At 36.7% G+C, this 13770-nt stretch overlaps 1 protein-coding gene across 4 annotated transcripts in view; it reads right to left on the minus strand.

The window, feature by feature from the left end:
* Nucleotides 1-1646: 1646 nt before the first annotated feature.
* The window catches only part of PLSCR4 (phospholipid scramblase 4), a 141194-nt gene continuing 129070 nt past the window's right edge, over nt 1647-13770 (minus strand). For all 4 annotated transcript variants that reach the window (XM_057498927.1, XM_036896419.2, XM_036896417.2 and 1 more), the window contains 6 exons: nt 11389-11624; nt 8371-8413; nt 7214-7440; nt 6036-6197; nt 4537-4695; nt 1647-3660 (listed from right to left, as the gene is read on the minus strand). In XM_057498927.1, the coding sequence (XP_057354910.1) occupies nt 3613-3660; nt 4537-4695; nt 6036-6197; nt 7214-7440; nt 8371-8413; nt 11389-11624 (875 nt within the window). In that variant the 3' untranslated portion in view covers nt 1647-3612. The remainder of the gene's footprint in view (nt 3661-4536; nt 4696-6035; nt 6198-7213; nt 7441-8370; nt 8414-11388; nt 11625-13770) is intronic.

Consider the following 13770-nt stretch of genomic DNA (forward strand, 5'->3'; position numbering starts at 1 on the left):
GGCAGTGTGCACAAAAGTCCCACAGGTGCTGGCCACCCGTCCTTTGATTCACTCTGCATCCCTGGGCTTGCACACAGGGCCTGTAATGGGAGTGGCAGCTACTGCATCACCTTCAGGATTATTCTCCCAGTGTCTTGGAGGTGAGTGCCTGGCTTCTCATGAGAAAGCGATCCATACTAGTCTCTTTTATCAGTGCACCTTGGCCACACCCTTAGTGTTCTCATTTTTTGCTAAAATATCATTTTTTCAATAGGCTAAGAATTTTCCAAATCTTTAAGTTCCATTTCTTATTTATTAATTTTTTTCTTAACAATTCTGTTATTAGGTCCTTTTTCCCTCTTGCATTTCACTATAAGCAGCAGTCAGGGGGAACCCAGCTGTACTTTCAGCACAGCTTAGAACTTGTCTCCAGCTAAATATCGTTTCATTATTCACCAAGTTCTGCCTTGCACAAAACACTAGAACATGGCTACAATATAGCCAAGTCTTTGCCACTTTATGACAAAGACCACCTTTTATCCACTGTTTAGTAACAGGTTCCTCAGTGCCACCTAAACCTCATCAAACAGCCTTTAAAGTCCGTATTTCTACTGTGGAAGTGAGTAAAGCAAACCTCATTTAACATAGAGTGGGGAGACTCTGAAGGGGGAGCTCTCACCCACGTGCCTCCGTGCAGCCTGCATAACCAGCAGGAAGAGGGGACATAATTCTAATCTCGACAAGAGAGAATACTTTTCACTAGGAAGTTTATCTTCCACTTTTAAGAAAAAGGGGAAGATCTCCCTTTTCCCCAGCAACAATGCACTAACCACCACTTGCAGCCAGTGAGAAACCTCTACAATTTCATATTCTCTTCTCCAAGGAACTTTGTTCAGAACATCCCTCCTCAAACGTCCTCCTTAAACCTAACAATGCTGACCATCCTTGTGTCTCTTTGGACTTGCCTATGGTGTTGTCATAGTTTGCTTGTCCCTAATCGCAATTCCGCTGCTATTCCTAAATAAACTCATTTTGCTAGAAAAATAACTGGCTATTTTATTTTTAAAGTTGGCACTACTGACATGTGGTTCAGGATTACTTAGGTAATCTCTAAGAAGACTGAGGCTGTCTCTTTAGCTCTTTTCTTCTTGAGCCCTCAAATCACCTTTAAAACTTTGTTCAAGGCAATCTAGGCTTTTTCCAGCATGCACTTCAATGCTCTTCCAGCCTCTACCCATTATCCAGTTCCAAAGTCACTTCCAATTTTTGGGTATTTGTTACAGCAGCATCCCCCACGTCTTGGCACCAATTTCTGACTTAATCCATTTGAGCTACTGTAACAAAAATGTGCTATAGACTGGGTGGCTTAAACAACATTTATTTCTCACAGTTCTGGAGACTGAGAAGTCCAAGACTAAGGCCCTGGCAGATTGTAAGGGCACCAACCCCTTGGTTAGTCCCTCCACATGACCTATCACCTTCCAAAGGCCCCACTGCCAAATACTATCACATTGGGGTAATTCACAAATTTTGGGGTGGGGGGCCCCAAACATTCAGTCTCTAACAAAGGCTCAATCACAAGTCAAATAATAAAACAGCACTCTACTATGAACATATTTCTTTAAAAGCCATAAACAATGTGATGAAGCATGAAAAACACAGAAATGTCAGAGAATAACTTGTTTTTTTAATTGATCTGATAAATTTTACTTTATGAAATATTAAGAAATATAGAAATTATGATATGAGTCATAGTGTAAATTACAATATGAGTCATAGTATAGGAATTACAATATGAGTCATAGTATAAAAATATAAGATATGTATTATTTTTAAAGAAAGAGACTATATAAAAGACATGTTAAGGCCACAAAAAATTTAAACAGGAATTTAAAATGTCATATGCTAAAAACTGTTTTTTCTTCGTATTAATGAGCAGGTCTCAGAATGCAGGGATGCAAGCAAGTAAAAATGAAGTTTACATAGATAAACTTTCTCAATACTATTTGTCCGATTTCCTATATAAAATGTCAAACATGATAAGAAAAAAATACATGTCTATTTAAGACTGCAGTTGTGTATGCAAATATAAAATAATTATTATTTTAGAAAGCAGCAGCTTTTACATGTTTTTTTAAAAAGTTCATAGTAGCACATAAAAATGAACATTACAAGAAACTAGTAAAACAACTTTCACCATGAAAAGATGAATACAGTTAAAAAATGAGCACCTTTAATTTCACTTCAATAAGAACTGTGGGTGAAAGCCCTCCTCTCAGAGTAATCACGTCTAAGAACACTCGGGCTTGAAGAATGCATCACATTTTACATACTGGCTGTGCAGAAAGAACTCAGTCCATATTCAGATAGGAAGCTAAATTGCATCAGAGGCTCGTTGATTTATTAGAGTGTATTCAGCAATACACTATGCTTTTAACTAGTCAATACAAGCAAGTACAATTTGTACTTTCTGTTGATCCTACATAATCTTTACTGATAAGTACAGGTCACAGAGGAGTAGCATGTTTGCTGTTTTATCACTTTCTTTGCATAGATACAGATTTACCTATCACTTAAATAAAAAGCAGCAAAGCAGTATCAAGTAATGTCAGAATTTGTAGTTACTGCTTGTACAAAGGGCTACACAGAATATCACATTTCAAAAATTAAAAACAAAACTCCAACTCTTGCAATAAAACAGCACGTTGATTATCAGGGATCCCTTTGACAGCAAAAACAATGATCTCCTTTGTGTCACATCAAATGAGGTAAAAAAGTTCAACTGTCAATCTTAGATATTTAGCCAAACAAATTTTATGTATAAGGCATCAGTGACCAAGAAAGGTTACATGTATTAAATGCAAGCTTGTTGTTCAGAGACCTAGATTGACTGTGGCCCTTGTTGCCTCTATTCCTGATAGTGTGACCCTGTCTTCATACATAGGGAGCTCCTGAGTGCACATGCTAGCCAATGAGGGAATAGGTATGGAAAACACAAATCTTAGGATAAAAATCAAGTTTCATTTTGTAATAAAATCAAATTTTCCATTGAAACATAAACTTTGCAAAAGTACACAGGTAAATTTTTCTTGTACAATAAAATATAGTCTTTCTATCTGCCTTCCTTTCTGTTTTTGAAGATGAGAAGTATAATTTTTTTCACCTGGAATCAAATTTGTCTTCAATACTAGGACATTTTGATGGAGAGGAGAAGTAGGAGTGGGTTAGAGATGGAAGCTCTATTACTCTATCTCAGCAAAGATTGCTTTAAGCTCACCATTTTACTACCCATTAATGTCAAAGCTATGGGATTCATTTTCCCTTATCTCATGGGTAAGTGTTTTCAAGCTCACTGTATACATGTTTACTTGGTTAATGAGTCATCACTTTTTCAGGGTGAACTTCTAGTCTACCAAGTAGCCAAGTAGACAGATATTCAATTGAAACACATGTTTAGATTGTTTCTTTCAAGTGCAATAACATGCTTAGCCTACCTGTTAGAGCTAACATGCAATAAAAACATTCTGAAAAAGCAGATAAATATATTTGCAAATAATTGAGGGGACTGTAAGCCCAATCCAACTTTTCTAAATTCTTTTTTATTAACCATAATTGCTGACTTGCTGTGTCCATCTATCTTGATGAACGTTGTGGTGGAGATCTTTCAAAATACATGAAGTCCTGAAATTGGAAAAAGAATTACATGCATATAGAGAGAGGTAGATAGGTAAATACAGAACTGTATCTATAGATAGATAAATTAGATGACATGCATAAAATATTATCATTTATAACTCATCAGGAAACCCTCCCATACTAGTTAAGGATAAACAAATCTAATGAAATTTTTATGAAGAGGACCTAATATGAAGAGCAGCAATTACAAACTTAAATATTGGTAGCCAGTCAGCTTTCCATTTGGGGGTACTGATTAACTAAATTTTCAATCTTAAGAAGAAAAGTTTGATAATCAATATTACATAAGTTAAATAGACCAACTGTAACATGCTAATCATGTTTTCAAGGTAAATATTATCAATTTTTTTCTACGCTTTACTTCAGAATGTTAACCACTAATCAGTAATACAGCAAGGGAATTGTACCTAATAAATTGAAGGAGGGTATAACCCCAAGAAATACACTGACAGAGAAGCAATAAGGTGGAGAGAAAGAACATAGGCTTTAGAGTTATTTTATTTCATCATGAAATCCTAGGACAGCCGTTTTTAAGTAGTGAGAATGATAAATAACATACAGTGATGACAATTATACCCGTTGGGTGCCTGCAGCTTCCCAAGCACTCACCTGGTCCCTTTACTCATAAGATGGCTGATATTCATAACCCTGAAAATGATAAACATTCTCATCTTCATTCTCATTCTCCAGATTAGGAGACTGAGGCTTCTAAGTATTAAACACTTTGCAAAATAGGTAACTAGTTAAGTTGTAGAGACAGAAGTTGGCCTCATTTTAAAGCATATTGCCTTCATACTACACTAAACTGCTTCTCTTCAGAAAGATAAGTCTCTCAAGATAGCTCTAAAGTAGAAGGCTTACAATGAGGAAGCAAGCTCCAAAAATCATGGCTTTCATCTTCACATCCAGGTCTGCTGGGAAATGAATGTCAAAGTGGTCAGCATCGCCCATTGCTGATAACAAACCATTCCACTTCCTAGTAATACTGCCAATGTTGGATACACCATCTAGGGATTTAACCTAGGAAAATGAATAAAAATGTGACTTTATGATGATTGAAAAATATTATACTACATGCTTTATTCTTCTAGTTAGAAACAAATAACACTGAGATACATACATGGCAAGGCAGGAAATGAATATACTAATAGTGCAATTTCAAATGGGCAATTATGACCAAGACAGGTTAAGTGTCTTCCAACTGGTTAATAACTTGGCTGAGGATATCTTAAAATTCTCAGGTCAGTGCTCTTACTTCACTCTTAAATGAGTTATTAGGGAAGTATGAATTGAATTGATTCTGAAATTATTCTCCATATAGCAAAGGGTAGGAATTGGTGATTGGGAGAGTGTCTCTTCATATAGAGAAATGCATGAGCAAAAGCAAGGAGGAATGGTTCTCTACACTTCATACACACCATATAATCACCCAGGCTTTAGTGGGCCAAATCCACCCTGTCTTCTTAAAGGAAGTCAGGATCCCAAAGGGCTTCCGCTTTTAGAAGGGGAACTTTGACACTTGCCAGAGGGAAAATATTCAAATACTTAACTGTTGAGATCAGAATGATCCCAAACACCCTGACCCCCAAATATGGCTTGTCTGCATTTTCTATTTCTTGACAATGGTCTTTTATAAAGAAGCAATGTTTGAAGAGTTTACTGGGCATTATAGGACATACCTGAATGAGCAATTTTATACAATGAGACTTGCTGAATTGCAAGGCATTGAGAGAGGACTTTTTAAGAAGCTAAGGAAATAATTAAATAATCTTCTCTGTCAGATTCATAGGGTAATAAGCAATCACTTTTTAGCCATGAGATAAAGGCAAAATAAAAGGGAATTTTCTTTTTCCTGACAAAGTGTTATAACTTATGAGTTTTATTCATGTTATCAGTGTCTTATTTCTTGAGAATGCAGAAAGACTTCTATTCACAAATAAGCAATCTGTTCAATCTTGGGGGCACTCTATATGTTCTGTGGTATTTTGTGTATTTCTGTATGTTTCTGGTTAGGCACTTTCATTATTTATGACCTATATTCTGATCCTAGAAATCTTTGGTAAAAGTGGTTAATTAAATGCAACCAAGAATAAAATAAACAGATTAGGTCTGGCTATTTACTCTCAAGTTTAGTGTTTTAAACAGTTTCTTCTGACCTTTACAACCACTGAAATCATAAGAAAGGAGCTCACACTTTTGAAAATATTAAGCAATCCACTAATTTGAAAATCATTTGATGTCAGCTTGTTAATTAATTCTTTCCTCATTCACATGAAAAAAATCATCTAAAAGCAATCATTCTGAGGTCTGTCAATACATGTAGAAAAAACAGTAGAAACAGTATTTTTATATTTGTTTACCTCAAAAACAGAATCTGAGCCACAGCCGTAGGTCGAGCACGGCCCACGCACCCCCATCACATTTTCTCTCTTCTCATTTTGGATGCTGTAAACCGCCCTGCACAGGTTCCAGTGCTCCGCAACGAAGCCAGTGGTGACGCCAGGAGGACACTGCACCTCCAGCTGCAAATGAAGCAGCGACACGGGCGGGTGCTACCTACACACGTGTACATATGCACAACCAAAAGAGCAAGGATCTGATGACAGTATCTAGTATTCACTGAGCACTCTACTTTTTGCCAGGCATTGTACTAAGCAGCTGGCATTTACGTACTACTTGATACTCAAAACAATCATCCTACAAGATAGGTACTATTAATATTTACATTTTACAGGTGAATTAATCAGGCTACAGAGAAGGCTGTAAATAAATTACTATTGTAAATGCTGGTACTTAACATACTTATCCTAGCAATCCCAGGGGTATTGTTTGTCCAGTTTATATATGTGAACACTGGGGCTCAAAGAGGTATTAAGTAAATTGTCCAGATGTAAGTGGCTGGCATGTCTGAAATTCAGAATCCCTTGGACGCCTCTCAAAAAGTGCTTTTGCCCTGTAGCAGACAACTTTCCTAGACTGCGCAGGCTGCGGAAGAGTAACCGCACTGCAGCTCAACATTTCTGCATTCTAGTCCCAGCACGTGGCAAAGGGCAACCCTAGCGTGAGGCGCTTCACCTTTTTGAGCCACCCTTTCTTTATCTGCAGCAAGGTGTAGACTGTAATGGTAGAGCAGAAGTACCTAAAGTCCTTTCCGATTCTAAAAGAACACGTTCAAGTTTAGCAAACACCTTATGTGAGGACATTGGAGGCACATTTGGGCAAATGTGTGTGACTACTCTTCTAGCTGATTGGTGAATTTCTAATTCAGTAGACCCAGCTGATAGAATTGTAGTCTCTGACTAAATAGCCATAATTGTGCATGACCCACCAATTAGCTCCGAAAAGCATGAATCTACAAGAAAAAGCCCCTTGTGAATTCTTTCAATGAGGCAATCTGGCTTCCTCCCTCCCCACTGTCTTCTTTCATTCCGACTGGCAGAGCCTGTGAAAACCCTCTCCTGTGTAGTTTTGGAAGAGCACAACCGTGGTGTGAAGAGTTGGATCTGCAAGGACCAGTGACTGGACTCTGTTCTCTGACCTCTTGCCTGGCGGAGGGGCAACAGAAACAGCAGCAGGTGCATCTGAAGGGTCTTTGCAGGGTCATGATTTCTCGGCCCGCACAGTCAGTGACCCGGAGCACAAAGGGCCTTAGCGTCCGATAAGTGTTCCTGGTAATGTCGTCTGTGTCTTCAGTTACGATGTAAACCATCTGGTCCAGGTTGTTTTTAATATCATATCTATTGTTAGTTTCAAAACGTGTTATCCCTAAAAATTAAAATGAGAAAGCCACTTTAAATTAGAAGCAGTCAAAATGGGCCTCAACAAGTCTTTTTCTAACACTTTTTAGAGGCTTAAAGCAAATAGCATTTTAAAAATTTCAGGTGAGATACATATGAATTGATTAAAGCACCACAATATTTCCTACGCCCTATTATTTGGTGATTTTGAAAATTTTAAATATTTCATTTAAGAAGCTCAGTATTAAGTAATTTAAAAAACTTTCCCAAATAAAAACAAAGATTAAAAAGAATTCCTAGAGTATCTGAATTAAGGAAACTTTAATTATAAAACCATTTAAACAAAATCATATGTTAGACCATAAACGAATCACCTCATGAACTATGCTGAAATGTTTGGGGTCATTACTAATTACAAATAAGAAAGTGAGCCAAGGAAAGTCAAAGGCTATATGTGGTGTTCAAATGAACATGTAGATCTGGTGCAGCAAGGGTCAGTGATTTATCAAGGTTAAACTGAGAGCAGGCCTTGTTTACTGTGATTTCTTCTGACTTCCAGAGCAACGGCACTGGACGAGAACTCAGCAGATTTAGATTCTATTTCTAATTCTGCCACTGATTAGCTGACTATGGTGCCCCTGGCCAGCCCATTTAATCTCTTGGATCCTTCTTTTACTCATCCAGGAAAGGTGAAGATGCAAGGGAGCAGATGGGTATGGGGTGGGAAACTGATGAGATGAAATGCAAGTCCTTTCATGTCTAATAACTTACATATGATGCATAAATAGATGAAATTATATAAAACAATTCCCTTTCTTACTTTCTTGAAGGGAGGGTAACAGAGGAGTCCTTTCTCTTTGAACCACTAACTGATCAATATAAATAAGGCACTAGATATTGGGTGATGCAAATTTCCACTTGATTCAAATACTGCTGAACACTACAAAATTATACTTACTTTCCAGAGGCTCAAAATGCTGAAGAACATGTACGTTGTCCAACTGTTGGAATAGAACAAAGCAGTTAGGGGAGATAGAAATAACCGAATTAAATCAAATCAGCATTAGAAAAGAAACTGATCAGATAGGTATTAAAGCATATCAGTGGATACCAAAATATCTTTTTGAAATTAAATGGAATCAAAAAATTTTTATCAAGTGAAATTTCCTTTATCTGCACCTGATCAAATAGCTATTAGCAGAGCTGTCCAGATAAGAAAACTAGTTTTCTGCATTTCTACTTTAAAAGATAAACAGTTGTCTGGCATATCGGGAAACCATCTTCCTGCTACAGTAACAGCATCGAGGAGAAGTTATGTTGACAGATTGTTCCTACTCACTGGTCTCAATGACATGTCACCTACAGGCTGAAGTTGCTCAAGAAGTTCGGGACAGTTTAGCATGGACCAGCAACAGAGAAAGTGTGGCTTAGGGAGAGCAAGTCAACCAGGGTGGCCCTCACATAGGGGATGTCCAGTTTCATACTATTTCACAGGCACCTCTGGAAAAGAATAACACAGAGGCTTCATCCACTTGAACTACTAATGCCCGGGTCTCCCTAGGTGCATACTTTAATAAGGGCAAGGTCTACAAGGGCTGGAAGCATGTGAATAGATTAGGGCAAATAGGAGGAAGCATTCTGGGATCCCTTGGAAAAGGAGGTTGGGAATACCAGTAGATAACTTCTACCTGTACCTTAAAGACAGATACTTTGATGGATCCAATATCTCTTACACCTGACAACATTCTAGCAGAAAAGAAGAAACCTCCATGAGGACAGACTTATCATATCTATATAATCTTCGATATATAAATTATTAGGTCATTCCGAATTCCAGATTCCACAACACTGCCTGAAATGCCATTTTCATCAAATATTCATTGAATGTATTAATTAATGAAAAATACATGAATGTAGCAATAAATGAAGCTAACAGTAACTGGATAAGAATGTTTGTGCTGTGATTCAGTACAGGAGGGTATAGAGAGGATACTATCCTTTCATAACATTTTTTCTTATATATGAAAACACAGTCAGGGTAGGGGGTTTAAATGTGCCTTATAAAAATATCAAAAATGGCATTAAGGTGCTTTATTGTCTTTTTTGAAAAATCCAGGATGTTAAAATCTAGAACTAAAATGCAAAAATATTCACTGCTTGGTAAAAGCATCCACTCCTGAGCAAAATATTCTAAAGAAATGATGCCCGTTAGTGTGCAAGAAGTATGCCCAATAAGACACAGTGGCTGCTAAGAAGCAATTCTCTAACAAACTGGTGGAGTCACTATCCAAGAGAGTACTCCAGAAATAACAGACTCCTGCTACTTTGGATACTATGGAATCTTGATAGTCCAGATAAACATTCATGTGATCTGTACATGAGATTGCAAAAAGACTAGGATAAAAAAAGTACTGCAGAAAATGATTGACTTTGTATCTTCCAGTTGAAAGGTGTTTCAACTAATAACATCCCCACAGCTATCACCCATTAGGTGGGCCCTATGTGTCAAAAATATTAGGCACTGTAAAGGGTCTTATCTCATTAAAAATTCTCCTAACAACTCAATAAGGTATGTATTGCCAGTACGACTTCGATGATGAAATACAAGCACCAAGTTAGGAAAGTTACTCGAGCTGGCAGAGTGAGGAGGGAGTAGAACTAAAATTAAAAACCAAGTTGGCTGGCTCCAAGCCTGTTTTATTTTTTTATTTTTCTTAACTCAAAACATTCCTGAAAGGGAAAACAGAACTCATAAAATATGTTCATTTAACTTCTCTCAGAGTAACAGAAGAAAGTAAGAAACTGTTTTTCATTTAAATGAAAAATATGAAAGCTGTGCATTTTTAAAAGAGAAATTACTCCAGATCTTGGATTTCCAAGGATATCAAATATAAGAAAGAGACTTTCTAAACTGATTAATTATAAGCATCTATAAGCTTCTAAAATAATGTAGAAGTTTATTCTAGTGCCATACTCGGATGAGAAGCTTCATATTTTGTCAACATTTTGCTAAAATAACAATTTAGGAAAATTTTTGGCTTATGTAAAATCCCAGTTTTCCTGATCTAACTGTACTGACTTTTAAGTATCAACACTATGGTTCTCAATTCACAGGATTAACAGGGTCTCCATCAATATGTAAAACTGAAAAGAGAAACATGTCAGTTCCAAGGAATATCTGGTTGACTATGTGGGGAGACACATTGAATTAGCAAGTCCCTCGCTTATAACATATTTCACTGCTTCCTTTGTCCAAAAGCAGAACAAAATTCAATAGCTTCTAAGATTTCCAATACTACTTTTATTTTATTTTCATTAAGCAATTTTTTCAAATTTCCAATGTATTTTTTAAAAATACCATTTGGTATACCAGTCTGACATACTGCCCCAGTTTCTGACCTGGTTGTCCTGGTAGCTTCTTAATGTCTCTGTAGATGGAAAATAAGAAGTCACTGTGTTGTAGGAAGAAGGTCTCTGGAACTTGGCCTGAGACAATATTCTTGGTAGGTCACCTGTTTTTATTTACATTTTACATTTGGTGGTGGCTGGAGTAGCTAATGAAAATTGTGGGTAGTGAGCAGCAATGAGCTGAGCTCCTCAGTGATTCTCTCTGTCTACTGTTCCATTCTGTGTTTGTTGCTTTTATTAACTCTTCCAAGAAAATGACACCTCAATTAGCATCACTGGTAGGTAGTTTTTCTTCTGTCCCTACTTTTTAAACTGCCTTCAACAGGACATCTTGTATATATTAAAATTCAACATGCATCCTTTAGAAAACCATACTCATCCCACCATAACTGTTCCTATATTCCCTGTTCCCTGTTCACTTTTCTGCAATTAGTACTACCACTCCTACAGTCTTTAGACATCTGTCATAATTGACCCATTGCCTTTATCCACTCTATGCAGCCTTTCAGCTCTTGTGAGATCCCCAGTCATACTTCGTAAGAAAATAATTTGGATTTGTGTGGAGTACCTGGGCCAAATATTCCAGACCAGGAGGACAGTTTGGCATAAGAGTTGGCTCTGGCATCCATGTTATTGGAGCAAACTGATTTGGCATGTGATATTTGCCAGGTTGGTACTGGATAGGATGGATACTGCCAGGTGGCTGGTATAAGGGGATGGTAGTGGAGTGCTGTGGACCACAGTATCCCATAGGCAAGCCTCCTGGGTAGCCTACAGGTGGAGGGACAGCAGGTGCAGGGGGTCCTGTGTTCAAAAACAAATGAAAGTGTTATACATTATTAATATTATAATACACTGGATATTAGCATGACCTTTTACAGGGAGATGATATAGATCACAGGACATCCACTAAGAGATGTTCCGTTTTCTGAATGTGTAACATGTACCAACAATGTTACATAGTATCTCATTTAATCCTTTTAAACCTTTTAAAATAACTATTCTCATATGCAGAAGTAAGATTTGAAACAGTAAGTAACATGTTAGCCTTTCTACGTGTTAGGTTCATCCTTTGGAGACAATAATATACCTCATAAGGTTGTAGTGGAATTAACAAAACTGTCTAGCACATAATTAGCACTGTAAATGTTTGTTATTATGTTTATTGCTATTGTTTAAGGTCACAAAGATAGTAAGGTCTACTTAACTTCAAAGAGGTGTTTTAATGACTGCTATCTAATTCCACAACAGTTTCACCAAACCTGAGAGAAAGTCCATACTCATTAGGAGTCCTTCTCCATCTTCCAACCCAGCCCTGTAAACCACTGTCTTTACAGATTTCCCTAATCCAGACATTTCATATAAATGTCATCATGTAACATATAGTGTTTGTGTCTGGTTTCTTTCACTTAGCATCCTCTTTTCAAGGTTCATCTCTGTTGTGGCATGCATTCATACTTCATTCCTTCTTATGGCCAAGTGACATCCCATTGTATGGATATATCACATTTTATGTACCCATTAGTTAATTGATGGGTATTTGGTGTTTCTACTTTTTGGCTATTATAAATATCACTGCTGTGAACATTTGTGTACAAGTTTTTGTGTGGACATATGTGTTTCATTCTCTTGAGTATATACCTAGTAGTAGAATTGGCTTTAACTTTTCATAGAATTGCCAGACTATTTTCCAAACGGCTTCACTGTTTTAGACTCCCACTGCTGAACTCATTTATTAGTTTGTTTAGTGTTTTTATCATGAAGAGATGTTTCATTTTGTCAAGAACTTTTCCTGCATCTATTAATATGATTGTGTGGTTTCATGTATGCATACATTGTTTAGCATACTAAACATACATTGACTGTCATGCTAAATCAACCTCTCATTCTTGGGATATACCCCACGCAGTCATGGTGTATAATCCTTATATGTTTCTGGATGTGGTTACTATGTTGTTAGCATTTTGCTGAGCATTTTTGCATCTGTATTTACAAGCAATATTGGTCTGTAGTTTTCATTTCCCATGATATCTTTGTTTGATTTTGCTAACAGGGTAATACTGGCCTCATAGAATGAGTTGGGAAGTATTTACTATTCTTTATTTTTTTGTAAAGTATTGGTGTTAAAATACTCATTAAGCATTTGGTAGAATTCACTAATGAACCTATCTGGGTCTGGAATTAGTTTGATGGAAATTGTGAAATTACTAATCCAATCTCTTTATTTGTTATATAGGTCTATTAAGGTTTTTCTATATCTTCTTGAATCTTCAGTTGTTTGTGTCTTTGGAATTTGTCAGTCTCATCCAGGTTTTCTAGTTTGTTGGTATACAACTGTTCACAGTGTTCTCTTACCATATGTTTTAATTTCTGTAAGATTGTTAGTAATATGCCCATTTTCATTCCTGCTTTTTAATAATATGAGTCTATCTTTTTTTTGGTTATTCTGGCTTAAGTTCCTCAATTTTGTTGATCTTTTCAAAGAACTTTTGGTTTTGTTGATTTTATCTACTGTTTTTCTTTTCTTTACTATTTCATTTACTTCTACTTTAATCTATTATTTTGCCCTTCTTGCTTTGGTTTTGGTTTATTTCAGATGTGGAAAGTTGAACTACTGATTTCAGATTTTTCTGGTGATTTGGGCATTAGGCAAGGAGAGGAGTGGCTTTTGAAGCTGATGAAGTCTGGGACATTCTGTGATAAAAATCCCACCTGCAAAAGTCATGAATTATGAAACTATTTCTCCTAATACTATCTGAAAACAAGGGTATGAAATAAATCAAACATTCCATTATCTAGGAAGTATTCTTCAAACACATTTTAAGAATGAGCTGCCATGCTTGCTGTTAGACAGAAAGATGTATAAAGATATGTCTGTCTTCAAAGACACAGACTTATAAGAAATACAGGTCTATAAGAAAATGTGAATGGGTATGATGGAGTAAGTAAC

This window comes from Manis pentadactyla, chromosome 1 (genome assembly GCF_030020395.1).
Source record: "Manis pentadactyla isolate mManPen7 chromosome 1, mManPen7.hap1, whole genome shotgun sequence".
Classification (NCBI taxonomy): domain Eukaryota; kingdom Metazoa; phylum Chordata; class Mammalia; order Pholidota; family Manidae; genus Manis; species Manis pentadactyla.